This window comes from Dreissena polymorpha, chromosome 6 (genome assembly GCF_020536995.1).
Source record: "Dreissena polymorpha isolate Duluth1 chromosome 6, UMN_Dpol_1.0, whole genome shotgun sequence".
Classification (NCBI taxonomy): domain Eukaryota; kingdom Metazoa; phylum Mollusca; class Bivalvia; order Myida; family Dreissenidae; genus Dreissena; species Dreissena polymorpha.
This window is the reverse complement of record NC_068360.1, coordinates 76,853,172-76,875,529: the sequence shown is the minus strand read 5'-3', so window position 1 is coordinate 76,875,529 and position 22,358 is coordinate 76,853,172. Positions and strand designations below refer to the sequence as shown.

Genomic DNA, 22,358 nt, shown 5'->3' with positions numbered 1-22,358 from the left:
GGCTTTCGCGACAAAAAGTACGTCTGATTCATTAAACAGTAAGGTATACGACACATTGCACAATAAAAAACGACAACACAAAAGTACGTTATGAACTTTATGAAGCTAGATTAAGAACTCAGAAGTGTTGCACACGTTTCAAGTCATTAAATAATCATACATTTAAATCTTGACGTTTAAGAGTTCCATCTCTACTATATTGCTTTATATATAGTTTTGCTAAATTTACTCGCTAATTGTTTAATTACGTTTAATATATGTTATAAAATCTTCCCAAAAAGCCGTTATTTCTTGTTCACTGCCATTAACAGGATAGTCAATAAACGCATTGCGTCGCAATAGTTGAAGTTCTTCCGGGAGGCCAACAGTTGAGTCGGAATTGTAGAACAAAGCTACGGACATAGGCTTTTGTCTGTGATTTGATTCCTCATTCGTTATGTGCGCAGCTATTTTCCACTCCAAACTGTCCCTTGGACCATTTGACAGGACGAACACCACAACTCGGCTGGCATGGATCGATTTTGTAATAACGTTGTACAGCGGTAATCCATCTAGAATATCATCATGCGTGAAAACTGTGTATTCCAGATCCAAAAGTTTCGGTTTAAGTATATCAAAAACAATTTCTTTGACGTCGTCCTCATAGGCGAGGTATAAATCGTACTTGAATATCAAATCACGCAAGGAACTTTCAATCGTTGAGTATCCTTTATGTTTTATCTCTTTGTTGTATCCCACGTAGTACCAGTACCGTATCTTCCATCTGAATCGATGTATAATTGAAGCAAGTATTATGTTGAATATAACCAACAGGATTGCAACCAATGAAATAATCAGCGGCGTGTATGAAGCGCAATACTTTTCCAGAAAAGAAATTTGGTAGATCATATCCTCTTTTGTACTGATAATTGTTGCTGTAGGATATCCCGAAGACATATTATGTGTGTAATAACAGTTTGATATCCGAACATCTAGAAGTGATCGCGATGGATGCATATGCTCAAGTATCCACTCTAACACTTCTAAGTTGTCACACGAGCATGAAATAATATTGTTTGTAAAGTCCACTGTTAACGTTTCATTGTTCCTGGATGAGACTATAGCTTCAAGATCAGATCGTAAATCATTGCTCAAGGTACTTATGCGATTTTCTGATAGATCTAGTACTTTTAAGAATTGCATGTGAACAATAGGTACATAGAATCCAATTAAATTGTTAGTAGATAAATTTAGCCATTTCATGTTGTTTTGATTCTGAAACAGTTTAGAATTAACTGCATTGATTTTGTTAATCGAAAAATCAACATATTCAAGATCGAAGTTCGAATGAAATATCATCTTGTGTTCAACAACAAATTGAAGGTAATTTCGTTGAAGGTATACACGCTTTAATTTTGGAAAATTACTAAAGAATAGTTCATGAACAGAGGAACAAAAATTGTTGCTGAGGTCAATATTTTCGATACTTTTTAATCCATGAATAGGTCTGTCCCAGCAAAAGAAAAGTGAGCTAGATCCATTGACTGTTTTAATCGAGTTGTTTGAATCTATATAAAAACCGTAAATAGGGAATGCAATTTTACTGTGACTCACATCAATATATTCTAATTTTGGTGGAAAGAACGCAGTTATAGTGACTGGCGGAATGTACGGTCGTGGTTTCTGACATTCTGAGTTTATGTTTGGTCCCCGACCAGGTAGGTTATGTTCGCTTAATGATAAACGGTTCCGGTAGATATTTTCTTTTACAGCTGTGTTTATTGTCGCAACGCTTTGAAAAGACTGGTGTTCAACATTAGAGAAAGCTTCGAACTGAAGTCCCATATGGGCATAGGATGCTTCAATTGTTTTAACATTTGTAAGTTGATATGCATACAACATGTACCTTCCAAGTTCAAATTTGTTTGCCCTTATTCGTATATGTTGAAGACTCTTTGGCAGAACCGAAAACGCATCAGGATCGATTTTGTTTATTGTGTTTCTATCTAATGAAATCATCTTCAAACCTGTATGACTGATCGATGCTGCCATTTCTTTTGTGATTTCGATGGGACAGTCAATTGCATAAACGTCAACAACGCTGTCTAAGATAAGCATTTCCATTCCGGAAGGTAAACTGTAAAAACTGTTAAAAGGAGTTTCCAACCCCAACGCGAAATTCATAGACAAATCAAGCATGCGTATTCCCGTCATACCCTTGAAGGCGTTTTTACTTATATGAGATACTCCGCATCTAATGATTGATAAATTTGAGACATGTCTCAAGTTTGCCAAAGTGTAATCTGTGATATCATTAATGCTACAGAAATCTTGGTTTTGCCAATGTGGCAAAATGAGGTCACCAGATATACGAATAATTTTTAGATTCGTCATATTTTGAAATTCTGCTCCAAAAGGAACTTGCGAAAATCCATCAATCCATAATTCTTCCAAAGACTGAAATTTTGCCAAGCTTGGTCCGGGATAACCGGTATTGACTTTGATTGGAATTAAATTAGTCTGATACATTACGAGTTTTTTCAGAGACGTCAAAAGCTCGAAAAAATTTACATCCGTTTCATTGGTAAGAGCAAATTGATCGTTATGAGCAATGTTTAGATATTTTAACTTTTCCAGACCTGAAAATGTTTGGCTTTCAATTGTTGCACTGTTATTTTTCATGGAATTGATAGAAGTATTTTCCATATTCAATTCTTGTAAATTGTTGTAATCTGCAAAAGGCGTCATTGTTCTAGTGGTGAAATTATTTAGTCTGGTGTTTGACATGTCAAGTGAGTACACTTGAGCTTCGGAAATGTGTTTGAAATCTGGCAAACTACCGTTAAGCAGAGGGTTTGATCTGCAGTTCACTTTGTACAAACCTTGCTCATTCTGCGAAACGCATAAACAAGGAAAGCACAGGTTATCGATAACTTCAGCACGTGGTGTCAAGGCGACCAAACTTGCGGTCATAAGACTCATTAACAGTGTTGTTTTAGGCGCCATTACCTACACACAATAAAAATAAATCATACAAACAGCATGAACACAGGTTTACTAGCGATTACATGCATTTTAAATCTTGTAATACTATATTCTTCCTTTTTAAATAAATATCAACAAGACTTGAAATCTAATAAAAGAAAACAAATCTTTACTGTCTTGTATTGAAATGCATAAAAACGTGATATAACGAACCAAAATAACATGTTTCGCGTTTTTGTTTTATTTAACAATCATTATAAACTAGGACTTTAGAGTTTTATTACCGTATTTATGTACAGCGTCTTGAAACATTAATTGGTCTCGTCAATAAACCTCAGAAACGAGATCATGACATCTTGGATGTGTCTTTTTCTGTAAATAATCAGATTTCACACTTCAAAAGAGGGCAATTGTACTTGTATTTTACCTTAATGACCACTTCGCTTATCGTTTATTAAACATACTATTTATAAAAATATTTTAATGTAAACCATACTATAAAGAAAACAGCAAACACAAGTGAAAGTTAATATACCAGTGATGTTAATCGTTTGAGCTAATAAAGCTAATATAAGGGCAAAATCAATCAGTTGAAATTGCAGTTTAAGAAAAAAAACTTTTCTATCATCTTTTATGTTACATTGAATAAAAATTCATTTCAAACAAAAGAAAGTTTGATACACCTTTTGTTTAACCGCGAGTATAAGAAAGCCCATTTGTCGATTAAACAATTAGAGGAAGTCTTTTCAAACCATAATTTTTCGCTAAGTATGAGTTGCAATATATGTTTTCTATGGAAAACAAGTTTTGTTTTGTATTCGAATTATTCACATATGAAGAAAAGTTCAAGTATATAAATATGTATGCAAAAAAACACAATCATCAAACTTACCGCATTTGTACGCTTAATACAATGTATATCTCTGTTTTATCCACATGTCCACATGTAGACGCAGGTAACTACAACGCAATTCTGTAATTTCGAATGGAGGCAATACAATATATTAGACGCGTCTCTTTCTAACTGTTGACTAGTTTTATCAACTTCCCTTTCAGACGGAATGAAAATGTCACTAAATTATATTGGAGATAATTACCTGTTTCAGATATCACTACGAAAGGTAACACATACACATGCTTCCGATAAAAACGCACGTATTTTGAACCTAACATACAAAGAATGCATTTGTTGTTACGTGTTTTAGAAGGCTCACGACTTGATTGACAAAACACTTGAACACAATAAGTCTGCAAGTTTTCTGCACGTTTGTTTTGTTCGCATTGTTGTACAGAGTGAGACTTAGAAAATACATACTTTGCAATCCATGCAAATCATGTGAAAACATTTCATTTTCAAGCACACCTTTGATGCGATAACATGCACCGATCAGATTATGGATGAACACAGGCACTGCTCATATAATGTATATAAGGTCTTCAAGTATTGCATAGAGATCAGTTTATTTAGCAACGGAAAGAAACTTGACCACAATATTTGGCAAGTGATTCATGCGTTGTCACGGTCGTGAAACAGCGCGCCACCTCTTTTTTGAGATGCATAAATAAATGAGTCGAAGCAACTTCCGAGTTGGCGTCAGGCACGAATGTATTTAACTTTCATGGATTTTTTAACAGGTTGAATTGGTTTTATATGTTTTTTAAACATATTTTTCTATGATCTTTTTTTTAAATCGGGTTTTGCATAGCGATTCAGCGAAGATTATTTCATCCAAAAACGTACTTAAACATAGATTCTCAGCCATTTAAAAACGTGAGAACCTTTGAAAGTTGTGGCACGGTGGAGTTTTAAAAAGCATGTCGATGCGTTTTTTTTGTGTAACGATGAAATTTGAGCCCATATAAATCGCTTACAGCCTCAAACGATTGTATACAACATACATTAGATGCTGCATGCACACACATATTAAATTTTTGCCGACGTAGTAGATAATTTGGCATTTTTCCAAAAGAGGTGGGCCAATGCTAAGGAGAAGGCGCTTATGATAGGAGGTGGCGCCGATGCAGGATGTATCAATTAATACGCAATGACATTCGCTATGAAATCGCAATGACATTTTCACATGACGTCCATTTGATAGATAATGTTATTTGTTATATATAGGATCTTGCATGAGTGGTCGTTTTGTATTGAATTTATTAAACAAGTCATCTAAATAAAGATAAAAACGAGGCTTGCCGAGTTGTTATCTTTATTTAGATGACGAGTTTAATGACTACGAATATAAGATTCTATTTATAACATGATCAACACATTTTCTTTTTTTATATGCTATTTTCACCGTTTATTCACATTGTAAAAGAGTTAAACTGAAGAAATTCGCTGGAATTTCACAGTTATATAACTAGTGTAATAACACCCGTGTAATAAACACAATTAAGCATTACGTTATTTCATTCCTGGAGCGTAGGTCATGTTATAAATTTAATTTATTTGTCAACGTACATACGAAAGCCAAAATCTTTACAGAACAAAAACACATTCTATAATAAATAAGATGTTGTTTTTTAAATATGTAAGTGATCAACTAAATTAAGAAGTCACCAACATGAATAAACCATATTGTACGATATATACACAAAATGTGTAATACTCAATAAAACTTAAAACTTAATGTTCAACATAAGCAAAATAATACAGCAATATGTATATACAATATGATAAAGCACGAAATAAAAATTAGATAATACTTTTTCTTGAAACGATGATTTGTGTCCCTTAATCAAAATGCTTAATTTACTAAAAGGCCAATGTCAAAAAAATTAATGTTAATTAGGCTGATATATGATGTTTTTCACACTATCAACTCCAAAGCATGGAGATAGCTCGGTCTTTTATCGTTAACTTTTTTGTTTAATACATGTTAAATGTTCAAAGACGAACGTTTCAATCCATCGAAGCATTACTATACAACTACTTTTTCTAATTAAAAACGCACGCGACTTAAATGCGCTGAAGTAATCAACTTACACACAATAATGTAAGTCCTGTAAACAAAATAGAAACCATTACATAAAATATTTCACTTTAAAATAGCTATAAATGTGCGTTGGCGACACATCCTATTCTGAGCGCCACCTCCGTGGCATTGGCTCCATCTCTTTTTGAGCAATACACATGTATCTATTAGATCGGCTAGAAGCCGATCTTTTTGTGCACGCATTAACTTGTAGAGGTTCAACGCAATCGTTTTTGTATAAGCGATTTAATTGGCTAGGAATTTGCTCGTCACACAGGCAAAATATTTCGATTTGCGTTAAAGGTCCTCACGTTCCCAATTGGATTGTGATTGTATGTGTCATTACATCTTTCGATGAATTTGCAATTGACATGACGCCGTATCTATGATCGCTCCGCCCACTTAATCACGTGGCTCAGCGGGTAGCAACCCTAGACAAGCTTACACAAAAATGGCTTCATTGCCTATAATCTGCATGTAGATTAACGCGATATTCCGGATTATTTTTATGGACTTTTTGACACCATATGACACTTGTATAAGGGGTTTGTGTCATTTAGTTATTCAGCGAGTGCAAAAAATATACGTTTATAGAGAACATCAGCTAATTATAACGGGTTTTTCGGTACATGAATACCGCTCTCAAACGCTTGCGCGCTGACCGAAAACGAACCTCTTATTACGTGTGATGTTGGTATTAGCAATAAATTAATACTACTTCAACGGCATTTACCCATGTTATTTACGAAACATTTCCACTCGTGTATTTGACACGAAATAGCGCTTTAAACTGGGATTTCGGTGAAGTTTTACACGCTTTCTGACACCGAGTGTACCAAAATCCCACATTTTATTACGTATAAAAGTGATATTAATAATATTAAACATTGCTTTTGGGACATTTATCAATCACTATAATTGAAAGTGCAAGGCAGCACAATAAGTTTGGTCATTGTCATATATAAAGTAGCGCTGTATGAAGGGGAATTCAGTAAAGCTACCTGTATCAGACGCTGGCGCAGGTACCGACTTCTCCCAAGTTCGGCATTTATTGGTTATATCAGTAATAATAAATCTTATTATGTGGCATTTATCGATTCGATTCTATTAAAATAGAAACATATAATCGTTATCACTTGTTTCTGACACACACACAACTCGATTTATAACGGGGATTTCGTTTAGTTACGCAAAGTTGGTACAAATCTTCTCTATTATTCTACAATCACACGTGATTTAATTCATACTTAATAATGCGTAGTTATTTCTAACATAACATTTTTGTTTTTTTTAAATAAATAAATGCTCCATAAGGGTGATCTTGGTAATTCTACACATTGACGCTTCCACTTGCTCTTGTCAAGACCGCATTTCCGCGTTTGAAATGGTATATATTTAATTAATTTAACTTATGGATACCGAATGTCAGAGTTAAATAAAACCTATTCACACTGTTTTTGCCTTACTTCATTTCCGCTTTTTTTTCGAACAAATAAAACGAAACTCGTTGAAAAAAATGAGAACTATTCGAACTCAACGGTGGATTAAAAGCTTTAATTGGTGACATCACATGTCTGCACATGTGTAGATACCGTTATTAATATAATATAGCACTTGTCACCTTCTAATAACATGTATAATGGCAATAAAGTGCATAACTATCAGAGTTATAAAACACAGCACAAATTAGGCTTCATGCTGGGTTTTATTTCTCTTTAAGTAATGCAGATGAACCTCGCTTCTGTATATTAATGACCTAGTAACTGATAAAACTTTTTTTTTTAATGTGAAATATTATGTGATAATCAGATCGATAACATAAACTATTTAAATCTGCTAGTATATCTGATAAAAATATATTATAATTGTCTTTGACAGTGTTGACGTTCAGTTGTTCGTGGTGACAACCGCATGCATGTATACATCTCTTACACTTCTCAAGATCTCTTTTCGGCTTTGGAAACGATAAAAATTTAATCTCACCAACTTATCTTTCAGGATATTGATTGTCCGAGTTACATAGTAATACATAGTAACTCGGACAATCAATATCCTGAAAGATAAGTTGGTGAGATTAAATTTCAAAACAAATGGACCTGAGCGCCACCTCGGAAGTAGCATCGGCTCATTTTTAAAGCATCTCAAAAAAGAGGTGGTGCGCGTGATGAACGGCCAGTGTTTGTTATCGAGCAAATCAGAAAATATTTTATTTCGACTCTTACCACGCGTTATATCTTTCAAATCACCGGTGCATCGTGGGTCTGAATTTATTAAAGTAAAGAATAATATTGATTAATATTCGAGACAAACCTTTAAAAATCCATGACGTCATAAAACTGCGTTATTTAACAATTTTGAAATAAGTTTATTAACGTTTTGTGTTACTTGTTTATCGGAATCAAGCTGGGATACAACTTTTAAATGTCATTTACGTAGCACGTTCTTCATATTCTGGAATTTTATGGAATGTGTCGTTTAAAGGGGAGACATTTTCAAACAAAAAATCAGTTTGTGCGGAAAGTATCATCCCCGAATAGCCTTTGCGGACTTCAAAGGCTATTCTAGAACGACACATAACGCGCTTGAATTTAGCCCGGTCTTACCAGAGGGAATATCATTTAAAATCTTATAAAAAGCAATGATTGTGGGTATTTCGGACGGGTGCATGTCAGGTCTTATTTATTTGCCTTGATGTATATCATTTTGAAAATTCAATATTTCTGCCTTTGATACAATGTAATTGTATATGTAAGACGGAGTGAAGAGTCTTTAGTCGGGAAAGCGTTGTTTTTGAATGTGAAGGACGAGGAACTAAAAGTGAAAGAGCAACGTCGGAGGAGAACATAACAATTTATACCGTGAGTTAACATCGATTTGCTTTAAAAATGATTCATTGTTGATTTTTCCGGATCTTTAGACGGTAGATGTACGTCCAATTATAAATAAAATACGGACTGTTACTTTCGTAGTTTATTTTAAAAAGATAGTAATACTGATCAAAGTCAATTTAAGTACTTTGCAAGTATAGAAGTTTCTTAAATCTCTTAAAAATCAATTGAATGGCAGCGATTTGACAAATTTTTTATTGTATGCGGGTATTAACCGATTTTTGTAAAAAAAAGAATTTCAATAAGAAACATTTTTAATCTCGAAGGTAAATATTATTTTTTAATTAATCATTGTGAAAGCGCTTAAGAAATTAGAAAAATATAAGATGTTTGTACTTGATAGGCCAGTAGATTTTTTTTGGACCTCTAATTTCTCAATCTACTAACCCGAATGTCCTTAACTTCGCGCAGACTATGGCAATTTTCTCAATTTGTTTAATAGGTTTTTCTTTTAATTATATCTTAATAAATAATATGCGTGCTAATCATGTAACAAATTGATGGGTACGAACATTACATCCAAAAGACACATGATTTCAATTCCTTCATTTTGTAAGATTTGCTCAAATTCGTAGAGTACGTACATTTTCTGTCTTGTTTTTATTTAGATGAATTATATTTTGTTTACTCTTGCCACCATGTGAATTAAGAGAACAAACTGAATGAGGTCAAGAAATTGTAAAGTTCTATAAACATATAACAATATAGCATGTGCTACCAAAGCATTGGGAAACAATCCTAGATTAAATGCGCTGTGTAACTATCATTAAAAAATCGATGAAATTTGAAGAAATATCAGGGATTTAAACGAAGTCAAGAACGACAAAATCGTAATGCCTGCATTCACATTGGAGGAAGCACAGCACAAATTTGACTAAAACAATGGAAAGAGAGGGTAAGTGTATATTTATTAAATAGTAAATTCATAATTATCTGCACTTGATTGGACCTATAACGTTGTATTTGATAACTAGAATACAACGATCATGAAATATATTTCTTTATAAAAGATTGCGGTAAAAAATATTCATAAAATGGTTAAGCGCTCTATAATTTTCTCTAAAAGCATTCAGGATACCAAAAACTTTTTCTTCAGTACCGCCAGTTTCCTTTTGGAGGACAGAAAAGTATATCATAGCTTCAATGATAAGACAAAAACTTCAAGAGAAAGAAGTTACTCTGTCAAGGGTGTAGCAAGACGTAATAAGTGAGTAAGTAAGTGCTCGGCACGAAAATATATGGTAAGGATAACTTTCACAAAAATTAAAGGTTAACTCAAATGTTAAGTTATGTGGAGTCCCCACATATATTCTTAATGTGCATGTGGTTTCTTAATATATAATATATATTTACAATATATATAATCGATGAATTCCTTGATTTGTTGTGATTTTTAAGAAGTGTGTCCGTCTTCCAAACAATACATAATTCTGGCGATACATCTGGGAAATACGTACAGCATAATTACACTTCTCATGCAGACTGTTCGTAGGACTGCCTGTCCGTTAAAGATACATGTTCGTTTTTTATACTTCTTTTGATGATTAACAATGTATCAATCCAAAACATGATTATACACGAAGCGTACTTGATGGTTGTTAATAACAACGTATTTTAGAGTTGCTGTTTCTAATAACTAACATATAATTCATATGTGCGGATGAGTCAAATGTATAAATTCAATTAAGTTTATGATATGCAAAGTATAGTATTAAAACATTGTATCACAGTTAAGGTATTTTAATATGAAAATCACTCACTTATTTGTTATATGTTATCCACCATGTAATTTCGATCCTTAGCACTGCCTCTTGTAAAGTGTTCCTGATAATGCCTCAACTATCTGTACACACCAATAAAACATTATATTTGATTTAATCTTAAAAGACGTGAAGCAAATCACATAAAATGCATACATTCTATGGTTATGTTAATTTTTGAAAAGGTTTAACTCAATTATTATAAACATTATGAAACTATTAACATTTTGATGATGCACTAACAGGCAATGACGTCATATTCTCGGAATATCATCATTCTTCGTCCTTATTTTCGGTCACGGCCACAGTCATCGGCAACTTGTTTCGACATTCAACCATCGGTCCCTGCCAACTCTTAGTAGTTTATAAAACAGGTTGTTTTTCAAACAAGGGCGTCAGATACGAAATGTAAAAGTTGAAAAATGATCCACGCCGTTCAAAACATATTTCTGATAAGATGATAAGAGTTTAAAGAAATAATTGAATGTTTAATTTTGAAATAAAAATTCATCTCGTGTAATTAAAACCTCAAGAAAAGTTGTTATTATCATGTGTGGTTTTTGCTTGCATCAACTCATTGTTATGAAATCATTCGAACTCCCGCATGAGGAAACAGGTGGAAAGCGCAGAACAAACTACAGGCTGTTTTATTTTGCATTATTTGTTATAATTTGTGTCTTGTTCTGAGAAAAATGGGCATTATGCATGTGCGTAATGTGTCGTCCCAGATTAGCCTATGCAGTCCGCACAGGCTAATCAGGGACGACACTGTCCGCTTAAATGGTATTTTTCTTGTAAAGGAATTCTCTTCTTACCGAAAATATAGTTTAATCGGAAAGTGTCGTCCCTGATTAGCCTGTGCAAAACACAGGCTAATCTAGGACGACACTTTACGCACATGCATTATGTCTAGTTTTCTCATAACAAGACACATTTCATAACACGATAAAGATTGAAAAATAGAAAATGCAAATGATAATGAATACAAGATAAGTATTCATGCAAAGCATCAAAGGGCGTCGAGAATTTCAGTGTAAAAGGCACTCAATGAAGTTACATGGAACGATGTTTTTTCTACTGTAAATATTAATATATTGGCCGATTACTTTAAACAAAATAGAAAAAGATACTGCTATAGCCATTATCTATGATTGTGTGTTATAACCCCCAAATAACCATTATCTATGATTTTGTGTTGTAACCCCAAATAGTTCATAGTTCATTTTAGTTACATTGTTTTCCTTTTTTTACTTGCATCCGTGTGCAGTTTTCATTAATGGAACAGAACTGTGTAGGTTTTAAAGAAATCTGCTTCATCTTGTAAGCTGATTTAATATTTTTTTCAACTTCAAGGGGAGATGATTCTGAACTTATTCTTACGTTGCTCATGTACGATAGGGGTAGAGTACTCATTGATATGAAAACACTGTAAAAGTTTTAATGTTTTTACAAAATTCCCCAACCTCTCACACATATATTTCATGGGCATAGTAAAAACAAAAAATGGTTATAATAAAACAGCATATTTATTTAAACTAAAATGTCTACATCAAAACAAAAAGTTAACATAGAACACAAATAAGATTATTTGATTATACTGGGGCTCGAACCTTGGGCCTCTCACATGTGAAGCGAGCGTGTAACCACTACACAACGGAACCGCTTGAAAAAATCACCTTCTTACTAAGATATTAATAAGCTATTAATAGTATATTTAAATGTAAACCCGATAGTTTAAACGCTGGATAGTGAGCGGGGTTAAAGGTCCATACAAAAGGGTCTATACCACTGGCAAGATACGGGTCAGGCCTGCGGCCTATATGTGGTTCTTAACAAAAAAAACCTGAAGGAGGACTTGATAGTTATGAGACTGGGGTGCTGTGATGGTGCTCCTCATTGATAAGTGGCTGCTTCCTTTATCAAGACTCATTATTACAATTAATAAAACGTGTCGCGCTTCGCGCTCTATAGCGCCTTTATTAGTAACAAGGTGGTTGCTTGGATAGTGGAACAAAGAAGGTTTTAATGTGTTTACGATCCCCCCCCCCACCCTCTCACACATATATTTCATGGGCATAATAAAAACAAAACATGGTTACTATAAAACATCATATTTATTTAAACTTAAATGTCTACATCAAAACAAAACGTTAACAAAGAACACAAATAAAATAATTTGATTCTACTGGGGCTCGAACCTTGGACCTCTCACATTTGAAGCGAGTGTGTAATCACTACATTATGGAACCGCTTGAAAAATCACTTCTAACTAAGATATTAAGGTAGTGGGAGCCTAATAGGTACTTTTCCAGAAACACTCTTTGTTATTATTTCCACATAGTAAATTGTATATCACAACTAATTGCAAAATTTTTAAACTTTTTACCAGCCGGTTAACTTTTTATACTTGGTTGAATACACCTACCCCTTGACTCGGTTGGGCGTTTTCTATGGATTTACCCTATATCCAAAATATATAGTTTTTTGTAATGGGATATACATATATTTTGACAATTAACTTAACAAACGTACTCGACTGGATTTTGTTAGTAGATACAGAATTAAAACAATGTCATTGAATGAGAATTGTGCCTTTGATGTCCAATAATATATGCACTTATCTGTATAAAATGGCAAAAACGACAACAAATGGTTCAGTGACAAGAAACTTTAATTACGTTTTATGTCACCTGTAGTGTGATGAAATGCATATATTGTACGTATTTATTTAACACAACATATTTTCTACACACTGAATGAATTTCATGAAGTTTTACCGTTCCTATCTCAAGAAATTTTATTTTTAGTATGCCTTCCCCAATTCATTATCACGCAATGAATTTAAGTATAAATTTGTATATCACTTCGTTTTGGAGGTTTTCTAGTTGCTTATTAAAAGCTACAGTTATAAACCATGACATGTAAAGACATTTAGCTAACTTTGAATTAATATTGATATAATAATACATTAACAAGAGCGAGCACCGTATAACGGGTGCCACGCTCGGCTGCGAAAGCTTGTCAGAATTTAAAAAAAATAGAGGTCACAGTGACCTTGACCTTTGACCTAGTGACCCAAATGGGTGTGGCGTGTAGAACTCATCAAGGTGCATTTACATATGAAATTTCAAAGTTGTAGGTGGAAGTACTGTGATTTTAGAGACAAAGTTAAAGTTTTATATTAGAGGTCACAGTGACCTTGACCTTTGACCTAGTGTCTAAAAACTTGGTGTGGTGTGGTGTGTAGAACTCATCAAGGTGCATGTACATATGAAGTTTCAAAGTTGTAGGTGGAAGCACTTTGATATTAGAGGCAAAGTTTAAGTTTTATATTAGAGGTCACAGTGACCTTGACCTTTGACCTAGTGACCAAAATATGGGAGAAGCGTGTAAAACTCATCAGGGTGCATGTACATATGAAGTTTCAAAGTTTTAGGTGGAAGCACTGTGATGTTAGAGGCAAAGTTAAAGTTTTATATTAGAGGTCACAGTGACCTTGACCTTTGACCTAGTGACCCAAAAATGGGTGTGGCATGTAGAACTCATCAAGGTGCATGAGCCTATGAAGTTTCAAAGTTGTAGGTGGAAGCACTATGATGTTAGAGGCAAAGTTAAAGAGTTATATTAGATGTCACATTGACCTTAACCTTTGACCTAGTGACCCAAAAATGGGTGTGGCGTGTAGAACTCATGAAGGTGCATGTACATATGAAGTTTCAAAGTTGTAGGTGGATGCACTATGATGTTAGAGGCAAAGTTAAAGTTTTATATTAGAGGTCACAGTGACCTTAACCTTTTACCTAGTGACCCAAAATGGGTGTGGCGTGTAGAACTCATCAAGGTGCATGTACATATGAAAATTTAAAGTTGTAGGTGGAAGCACTTTAATTTTAGAGCCAATGTAAATGTTTTAACACGACGGCGGACGTCGGACGGCGGACGACGAAGAGGCTATGACATACCTCGGAGTTTTCTCCGAAAACAGCCGAGCTAATAATACAATCTCAAGGTCACCTAAAGTCAAAAGGCAACATATGAATACAGGCGCAGTTCACCACAAAATGTCAAAGTTGTCCCAATATTACGTAGCATAAAGATGTATAAGTTATCATGTTTCTTTAAACATGAAGCACACTAATATACAATTTATATTTTAATAAAAACAGCCAGATTAATGACAACTAGATGTACATAATTTAGTATCAGTATAAAGCCATTGCGTGATTTTGACTGGCCGCGTGGCATTTGAAAGCCATATTATCTCGTTCCGTCACTTTTCGTCACTGAAAAACTGACCGATTTTAGGGACCACTTCAGATAAAATACATTTTTGCGTTTGTGACTTTTGGTAGTCTTTCATTGTTTTTAGCAATGAAAGTATCTCTAAAGTCATCCTCTCCGGAACTAGAAAATATGGCTTTCAAATGACACAAGGCCATTCAATATCCCGCAATGTTTTCAGCTGTTGGTCGCTTTAGAGTTCCTCTATGCAACAGAACATCTAACAATCTAATGTTCTTTGCCTTTAAGGCTTTTCATGACTTAAAAAAAGTGAAATATGGATTGCAGTAACAGTAAAGATGTGGGCCATATTGTCAGTAATTTTACATGGTTTAAGCAAAGATCCCAGTGCTTCAACATCATCAGGAGCACTGTGGGCGTTGCAGGTTGCCTGGAGAACACGTTCACTAGATCAAGAAACTGCTTACACAATTATAAAACGTTCCAAAACAGTGTGTGTTCAGCAATGCACTAACCAAAACCGGAAAATCAAACCTGCGCCCATTATGAGCAACAAAAATGGCTCTGGGAAACTTTGCAAGCCACATCATACAATCATGTAGAGAAGTTTAAATTGATACACTATTAACACTTCCACCATTTACACGCATTATGCCATGATCATTAACAGAGATGCCAATCACTTTCTGAGCTTCGGAAGAAATTGGCACTGTTGTTTTCACAGAACTTAAAACTTGTTGCCGAGAGCTTAAAACCCGTCTTCAAATGCACAGCAGCAATCTGAGTAATATCAGGCAATACTGTACCTCGAACTGAAATACAAAATTAAATTCACTCAATGCTTATTTGATAAATTTTATAATTTCCCTTTAAGTTTCATTCTGACGCCCTATATGATCGTTGGTTATGAGAAATAACAATTTTCAGCACAACAAGCACATTACATATTGACAAGTCGTTGAACTCAAATTATCGCTTGTGAAAAGAATTCACCATTCGAAACTAAATTTGAAGACTGAATATGATGGACACCGGAATGTTTCCTTATATATAACACGATAAAATATTCACTGGGAATGACACTTGGAATTTTAAGGGGTCTGAAAATGTGTTAGAAGTCCAAAGATCAATGACAATTGTACAATGATTAAACATTGATAGAAATGGCAGGTTGAAAAATGAAGACATGCATACCTGTTCCAAGCTTGGTATTTACGTCAAAGCATGGCATTCCCCTGATCTTGAGATGGTGCTGCTTTCCATAAGCAACACGGTTCACTTCTCTACAGTCAGGATTTTCACAAACGACGTACACAAAACCACTGAGGCCATTTTGTAGTTCGCCAACAATGTTATATCTTGGGACACAGATTACAAAACTGACCATACTGTAATTTGTTTAGCAAAACCTCCAGCTCAACGAGTCAATCAATCTTCTTCCATCCCCCCACCCACTTCTGCTTACTCTTTTCACGCCATTTAGCAAATGAGAATAGCTTTTACGTTAGTCATTTTGACACAAATCGCCATCGCAAAGCTCGGTAAATGAATAATTGTTATCGAACACAACGTTGTCGATGGGTGTTTGTTTCTTTTTCGATTTTGCAAATCGCTCGCTTTTATTTCGCACTTTCATTTTGCTAAGAAACTGTCAACAACCGTGACGTTATGAACACAGATATTTTATGAAACTAATTAATTTAATTTATATTTGTATTGTATAGTTATTATATCTTAAAGAGATAAGCAAATTTAACTCTTAAATAAAAAATTACAAATTTATTTCATGTATTTAGTATAATTTCCGGACTTTACCGTAGATATCGCTTATAGCCGAAACGCTTTCCGAATACGGCGATATCTACCGACTATTCCCGATCTCACTAGGCACCTACTGCCTTAATAAGTGACTGTAGTTTAACGGTTATCAATAAAGCAATAAACTGTGTAATCGCTGTCGTCTTGTAAAATTGAAGAAAATATTCGTTAACCAAAACTCGAACAGCAAAAGTCTGCGCTATTGTTAGAAAAACTACAAAATAAATATATTTTGATTATGTTTTGTTTTTATACAAAACCATAAAGTTTCGCGTATTTGCCCATTCCCTGTGATCTTTCACCTGTGATCAGTTATTAATTAAAACAATTAGCATTGCAATATTGGCAATAAATGTTGTAATAAATGTAATAGGCAAAAATGCAGTAGTTATTTACACTAATTTACACAAAAAATCACCACTATGCAAGATATTCTTATAACAAAAATATATACATTTGATCCGTAAAATAACTTCTCCTCCCATAAGCGAAAAACACGCATGACATACTAGTCGCCGCACTCCAGTGCGACGCCAATGATCTTATGAATGGTAACTAGTTCTAATTGACGTGTTACAACGTGCTGGATATTTCGAACAATTAATTGTTGCCCTATTGAAACGATTAGTCAAATGCTCTTCAGATCACATACAACAGTACCAAAATGCTTGCCCCGGACACCGCTTATCCCAATACATGAGTCGTAGGTTCCTGACGGGTTTATGTTTGAATATGTCCCTGACTGGTTTATATGTGAATGTGGTTCTGACTGGTTTATGTGTGAATATGTTTCTGACTGGTTTATGTGTGAATATATTCCTGACTGGTTTTCGTGTGAATATGTTCCTGACTGGTTTATGCGAATATGTTCCTGACTGGTTTATGTGTGAATATGTTCCTGACTTTTTTGTGTGTGAATAAGTTCCTGACTGGTTTGTGTGTGAATATGTTTCTGGCTGGTTTGTTTGTGAATATGTTCCTGATTGGTTTATGTGTGGATATGTTCCCGACTGGTTTTTGTGTGAATATGTTCCTAACTGGTTTGTGTGTGAATATGTTCCTGACGTGTTTGTGTGTGAATATGTTCCTGACTGGTTTGTGTTTGAATATTAGTGCTGCAGCGAATCCAAAATTTTAATCGAATCCGAACAAAGGCCCGGATATCGAATATTGGTTTGAATCCTAATTTGAAAGTAAAAATACGCAAAATAAATTATAATTCATATTGCTATAACAAAAATTATGTTTTAAAACACCTGAACTTATTTTAATTATTTGTATAAACTTTATTACTCAAAACAGAGAACAATAATCAAGTTAAAGTTTATGAAGCCCCAAAACCCTTTTAAATAAACAAGAAAATCTGCAATATGACTTAGATTAAAGTTGCTTCACAAATCAAAAGTCTTGTCAAGTTACATGTGTCTTAAAGTACCTAAAAATACTAAATAAATAAGTTCCGGTATCTAAAAAATCTCAAAAAAATAGCAAGAATTTTAAAAACACTTAGTTCTTATCATTACAAAATACTTAATATAATACATTAAACAAAGGTCCTGTATCTTACGGATTGTTCAATGAACAACCAATTCTTGCATCAAAATTCAAACTATATACATGGGGAACCGTACATACTTTGCAAATGGCGTTTGCTTTGTCAAGTTCTGTTGAATAAGTATGCTGATAAAACCCGAAATGCTTCCACATCGAGGATTTTAATTGTTTAGCTGCATTGTGAATTTTCTTCTGCGCCTTTTTGCACCATGGACAACGAAAGTAGACTGTGTAGTACCATTTTTTTGTCGAAAAAGTAGCGACAATCGTGACCAACTACGTAACAGTCAGCCTTTCAAACAGAAAGAAACAATTTAACGAAAAGTATTTGGGCGAAAGAAACAATTACCGCAAAGAAAAGGTTAAACTCAAATAAGAACCGGACTCGAAACCGATTTTACCAAATACGGTTGGATCCGCGAATCCTCGTTTGGATCCGCGAATCTCGGATATTTCGGATAACCGTTGCAGTCCTTGTGAATATGTTCCTAACTGGTTTGTGTGTGAATATGTTCCTGACTGTTAAGTGTGAGAATATGATCCTAACTGGTTTTTGTTTGAAAATGTTCCTGAATGGTTTATGTTTGAATATATTCTTGACTGGTTTGTGTGTGAATATATTTGGACTATTCAATTTGAAAACAAAAACATTACACTATGAAAATATATTGTATTTCAATTGGAATTTTCTTGATTTCATTATTTAAATACCATTCAAATATTGGTCCGAGCACACTTAAAAAAACAAATGTACAATTCAAGAAATCCCTATGACATTAAAAGCCGAAAAATGTTAATTAGCCAAATGTATACATCTTATAAGTGTCAAGTAACTTACGAATCTATCTGGCTGCAATAAAATGTAGCTAAACGTATCTTTGGCAAATAGTGTAAATAACTTAATAACATTTTTGGGGTAAAATAAATTCTAGGGAAAAACTAAAAAATATTCAGATATCACAAACACGTAATGTTTGCATGTAGTGTGTGCAGTTTACAGATGGTGAAGCACGTGCTGGAAAAACGCATGAACAGAACAGTTCGCCAAAAATGCATAGCGCAAACAAATGAAAGCTTTCTGAAACATTGTATATATACTTTTATGCAATGTTAATAAACCTTCGGTGAGAGTTTAAAATATGGATCTTACGGTTAAAGGGTTCTACAAGTGTTTCATACAATCTCATCGCAACGTTCTACAATGATTATGCAATCAAAATATCATAACTATAGCATGATGTTATGAATGCGATTTAATGACAGTTTAACAACAATTTGAAAGATAAACATAATAGTTTATGTCGGTCCTTGGAAGGTAGAATTTTTATTATCTACTAGACTTAAACATTATTTGGGCCGAGCTCTGTGAAAAAGGGGTTTAATGCAATTGGCGTAAAATGTCGTCCCAGATTAGCATTTTCCGATTTGATGATAGTCTCTTCTTAAAGAAAGTCTCTTGTAAGCAAAATTCAAGTTAAGGTGAAAACTGTCGTCCCTGAAAAGACTGCACAGGCTAATCTGGGACGACATTTTACGCACATGCAGTAAACCCCCTTTTCAACGAGCGCGACTCATAATATATACATCTCTGATAATAAATCGCAATATCCTTAGGAATTATACAATATTTTATTCATTATATGTCCACTAAATTTTCAAATATCGTGTGATAAAACAAATGATCCACTTTTTGAAAACGACAAATTCACATTTGCGATATACGTCTTATTGAAATTATAGACATTTGTCGCATGTCTATATAAATGTATATACAATTTTAGTACATATATTTTGACAATTTTAGTACATGAATTTTCACAATTATCGATAACGACCTTAACATGGTAGTTCGTGATAATGTGGCACGTTCCAATCCTGCCTTATCTGCTTTTGCGAACACCGATTGGTATAAACACCAACACTTATGTAAGTATACCTAGTGTCTTGACCCCATGCCATCAGAGTATATTATTAGGGCTGGCGTATTTAAGTATCCACAAACAAGTTTGACGCTATTCCTTTAGACAATTTAGCAACATGAATTTCTACATTGCTGCATTTGCTGTTTTTGGGTGTATTGGTATGTCTTTATAATTTGATAACTCATACATTTTTTTTTAATTTAAAGTTGTTTTCATGCCGATAAGCTTCAATTATTAGGCTGAGTTGTTAACGCATGATGCCAACAATTGTTAACAATCCATTTGAAACATTAAATATGATTTACTTTGCTGATCTCAAATGCGGGACTCCCTTTAATGTTGATTATTAAATAGTTTAACAGCACTGTATTATTGATATATGTCTCTACAACGTTCAGCAAGTATCATTTACAATATGTTAGTGGAAAAAACTATTTTTCTAATTATATGTGAAGTACAAACTATAATATTAAACACTTTGCCGTTTCCTTCTGACTACACCAGTTTGAGCCTACGATTATTCTTTGGCTTAGAGTGAGTCCTCGATATCAATCATCTAAACATATCGTTGCTCCAGTTGAAACAAAGAAAGAGCTTTTACGTGACTATACCATTAATTTCTTTATCTCTGAGACAGTTTGGTCTCATTTAAGCTTTGCTTTAAATTAGTGACCATGTTAAGATTACGAATAAGAATGAGCTTACTAATTATCGTCCTATTAGGCCATTGTTATTGCATTTTAGTGTGTTATTTGTAATCACATTATCTCTTGCAGATAGTTTTTAAAACGTTGAGTATATTAGAACAATGCGCATGTGATACGTGTTAACACCGTTACATACTTAAGACGTTAATTACGGCAGTACGTTTACCTCTGTACATTTTCTTGTCATTGCGAATATAAACATATAAAGACGGAAAATTTGTACGGTCTTGTATTAAACAATTTTATCATTTTAATCCAAGAAAAGAACAGAAATTTTAATTGACCTGTATGGAAGAGTTTGGCATATTTTTGAGCGACCATTCAGAAAATACCTTTTGAAAAGAAAAAATATGTTTCTGCACTGGAATTGAACTTAACATACAACATACAACATAATATACGACGTGTTAACGACGTAAACACGGACACGCTGTTCTTTAAATCGCAAAACAAATACAAGATACCATCCTATTAAAATGATTCTGGACATTTGTCAAAACGTTTTTTAATCGTGTCTTATATGCAATTCTGTTAAATTATGTAATTGGTCATTAACTTAAAATAAAGGTCTATAAAATTGAAATGTTGATGAGAATTTCGCTCTCGAGTATTGGTCTTTAATATAGTTTGTAATAAACCTCTGCGTTATGAATGCTTGTACAGTCCTTATGTATCTTGTAAGTGAGTAAGCTAACAATTAATCCTAAAGATAAATATGCGCCGTGATCTGTGGAAATGGGGTTTAATGCATGTGCATAGAATGTCGTCCCAGATGAGCCCATGCAGTCCGCACAGGCTAATCAGTGACAACACTACCGCTTGTATGATATTTGTTGTTTAAATAAAGTCTCGTCTTTGCAAAAATCCAGTTTAGGCAGAAAGTGTCGTCCCTGATTAGGCTGTGCGTACTGCACAGGCCAATCTGGGACGACACTTAACGCACATGCATCAAACCCCGTTTTCACAGAGCACGGCTCATTTTATAATCGCATATTTCAGCCGTTGTGAGGTCGGAAAACTGTCATACAGTGGCCGACTGTTACGAGACCATTTGTCTTCATCTGGACCATCACATCACGTGTGACTGGCCCCAAGAGTGCAACAACGGCATTTGTCATGGCTGGTGCTCATGTGGGACACCTAGAGGTAACATAAAATTTCTTAAATATATATACCTTTTGAATGTCTGAAAATGATGACTCGAAATGTAATGACCGAAACAGTATTGTCTTATACTTAAGTTAAATAAAAACGTTTTAAAAGGATGTATTGCAGTTACCAAAATAGTTAAGATTTGTATTTGTTGACTTTAATAAAGCAACCAAAATCTACCAAATCATGCTCTCTAGATACCTGCACTTATCTTATTGTTCTTATGTCCACAGAGTGCGGTGTCACTGGTGATTGTAGAGGAACTATAAACTGTCAAGACCACCAGAAGGAACCACACTGCATTGAGGGCCGATGCAAATGCATTTCAGTAGACAACAACTAAATATTTTAATAAAATATACCGTAAAAAATA

At 34.1% G+C, this 22,358-nt stretch overlaps 2 protein-coding genes across 2 annotated transcripts; one reads left to right on the top strand and one right to left on the bottom strand.

The window, feature by feature from the left end:
- Window positions 1–96: 96 nt before the first annotated feature.
- On the bottom strand, window positions 97–3,995 carry LOC127834435 (toll-like receptor 4). Its single transcript, XM_052360275.1, has 3 exons — window positions 3,857–3,995; window positions 3,249–3,336; window positions 97–2,988 (listed from the first exon to the last, which is right to left on the bottom strand). Exon 3 carries the CDS (start codon window positions 2,983–2,985, stop codon window positions 241–243), a length of 2,745 nt encoding a protein of 914 aa, XP_052216235.1. The 5' UTR covers window positions 2,986–2,988; window positions 3,249–3,336; window positions 3,857–3,995; the 3' UTR covers window positions 97–240.
- A 16,168-nt stretch (window positions 3,996–20,163) lies between these two features.
- Window positions 20,164–22,358, top strand: LOC127833474 (serine protease inhibitor Cvsi-2-like). Its single transcript, XM_052358742.1, has 3 exons — window positions 20,164–20,284; window positions 21,833–21,979; window positions 22,219–22,358. The coding sequence occupies exons 1-3, from the start codon at window positions 20,242–20,244 to the stop codon at window positions 22,326–22,328; spliced, it is 300 nt and encodes a 99-aa protein (XP_052214702.1). The 5' UTR covers window positions 20,164–20,241; the 3' UTR covers window positions 22,329–22,358.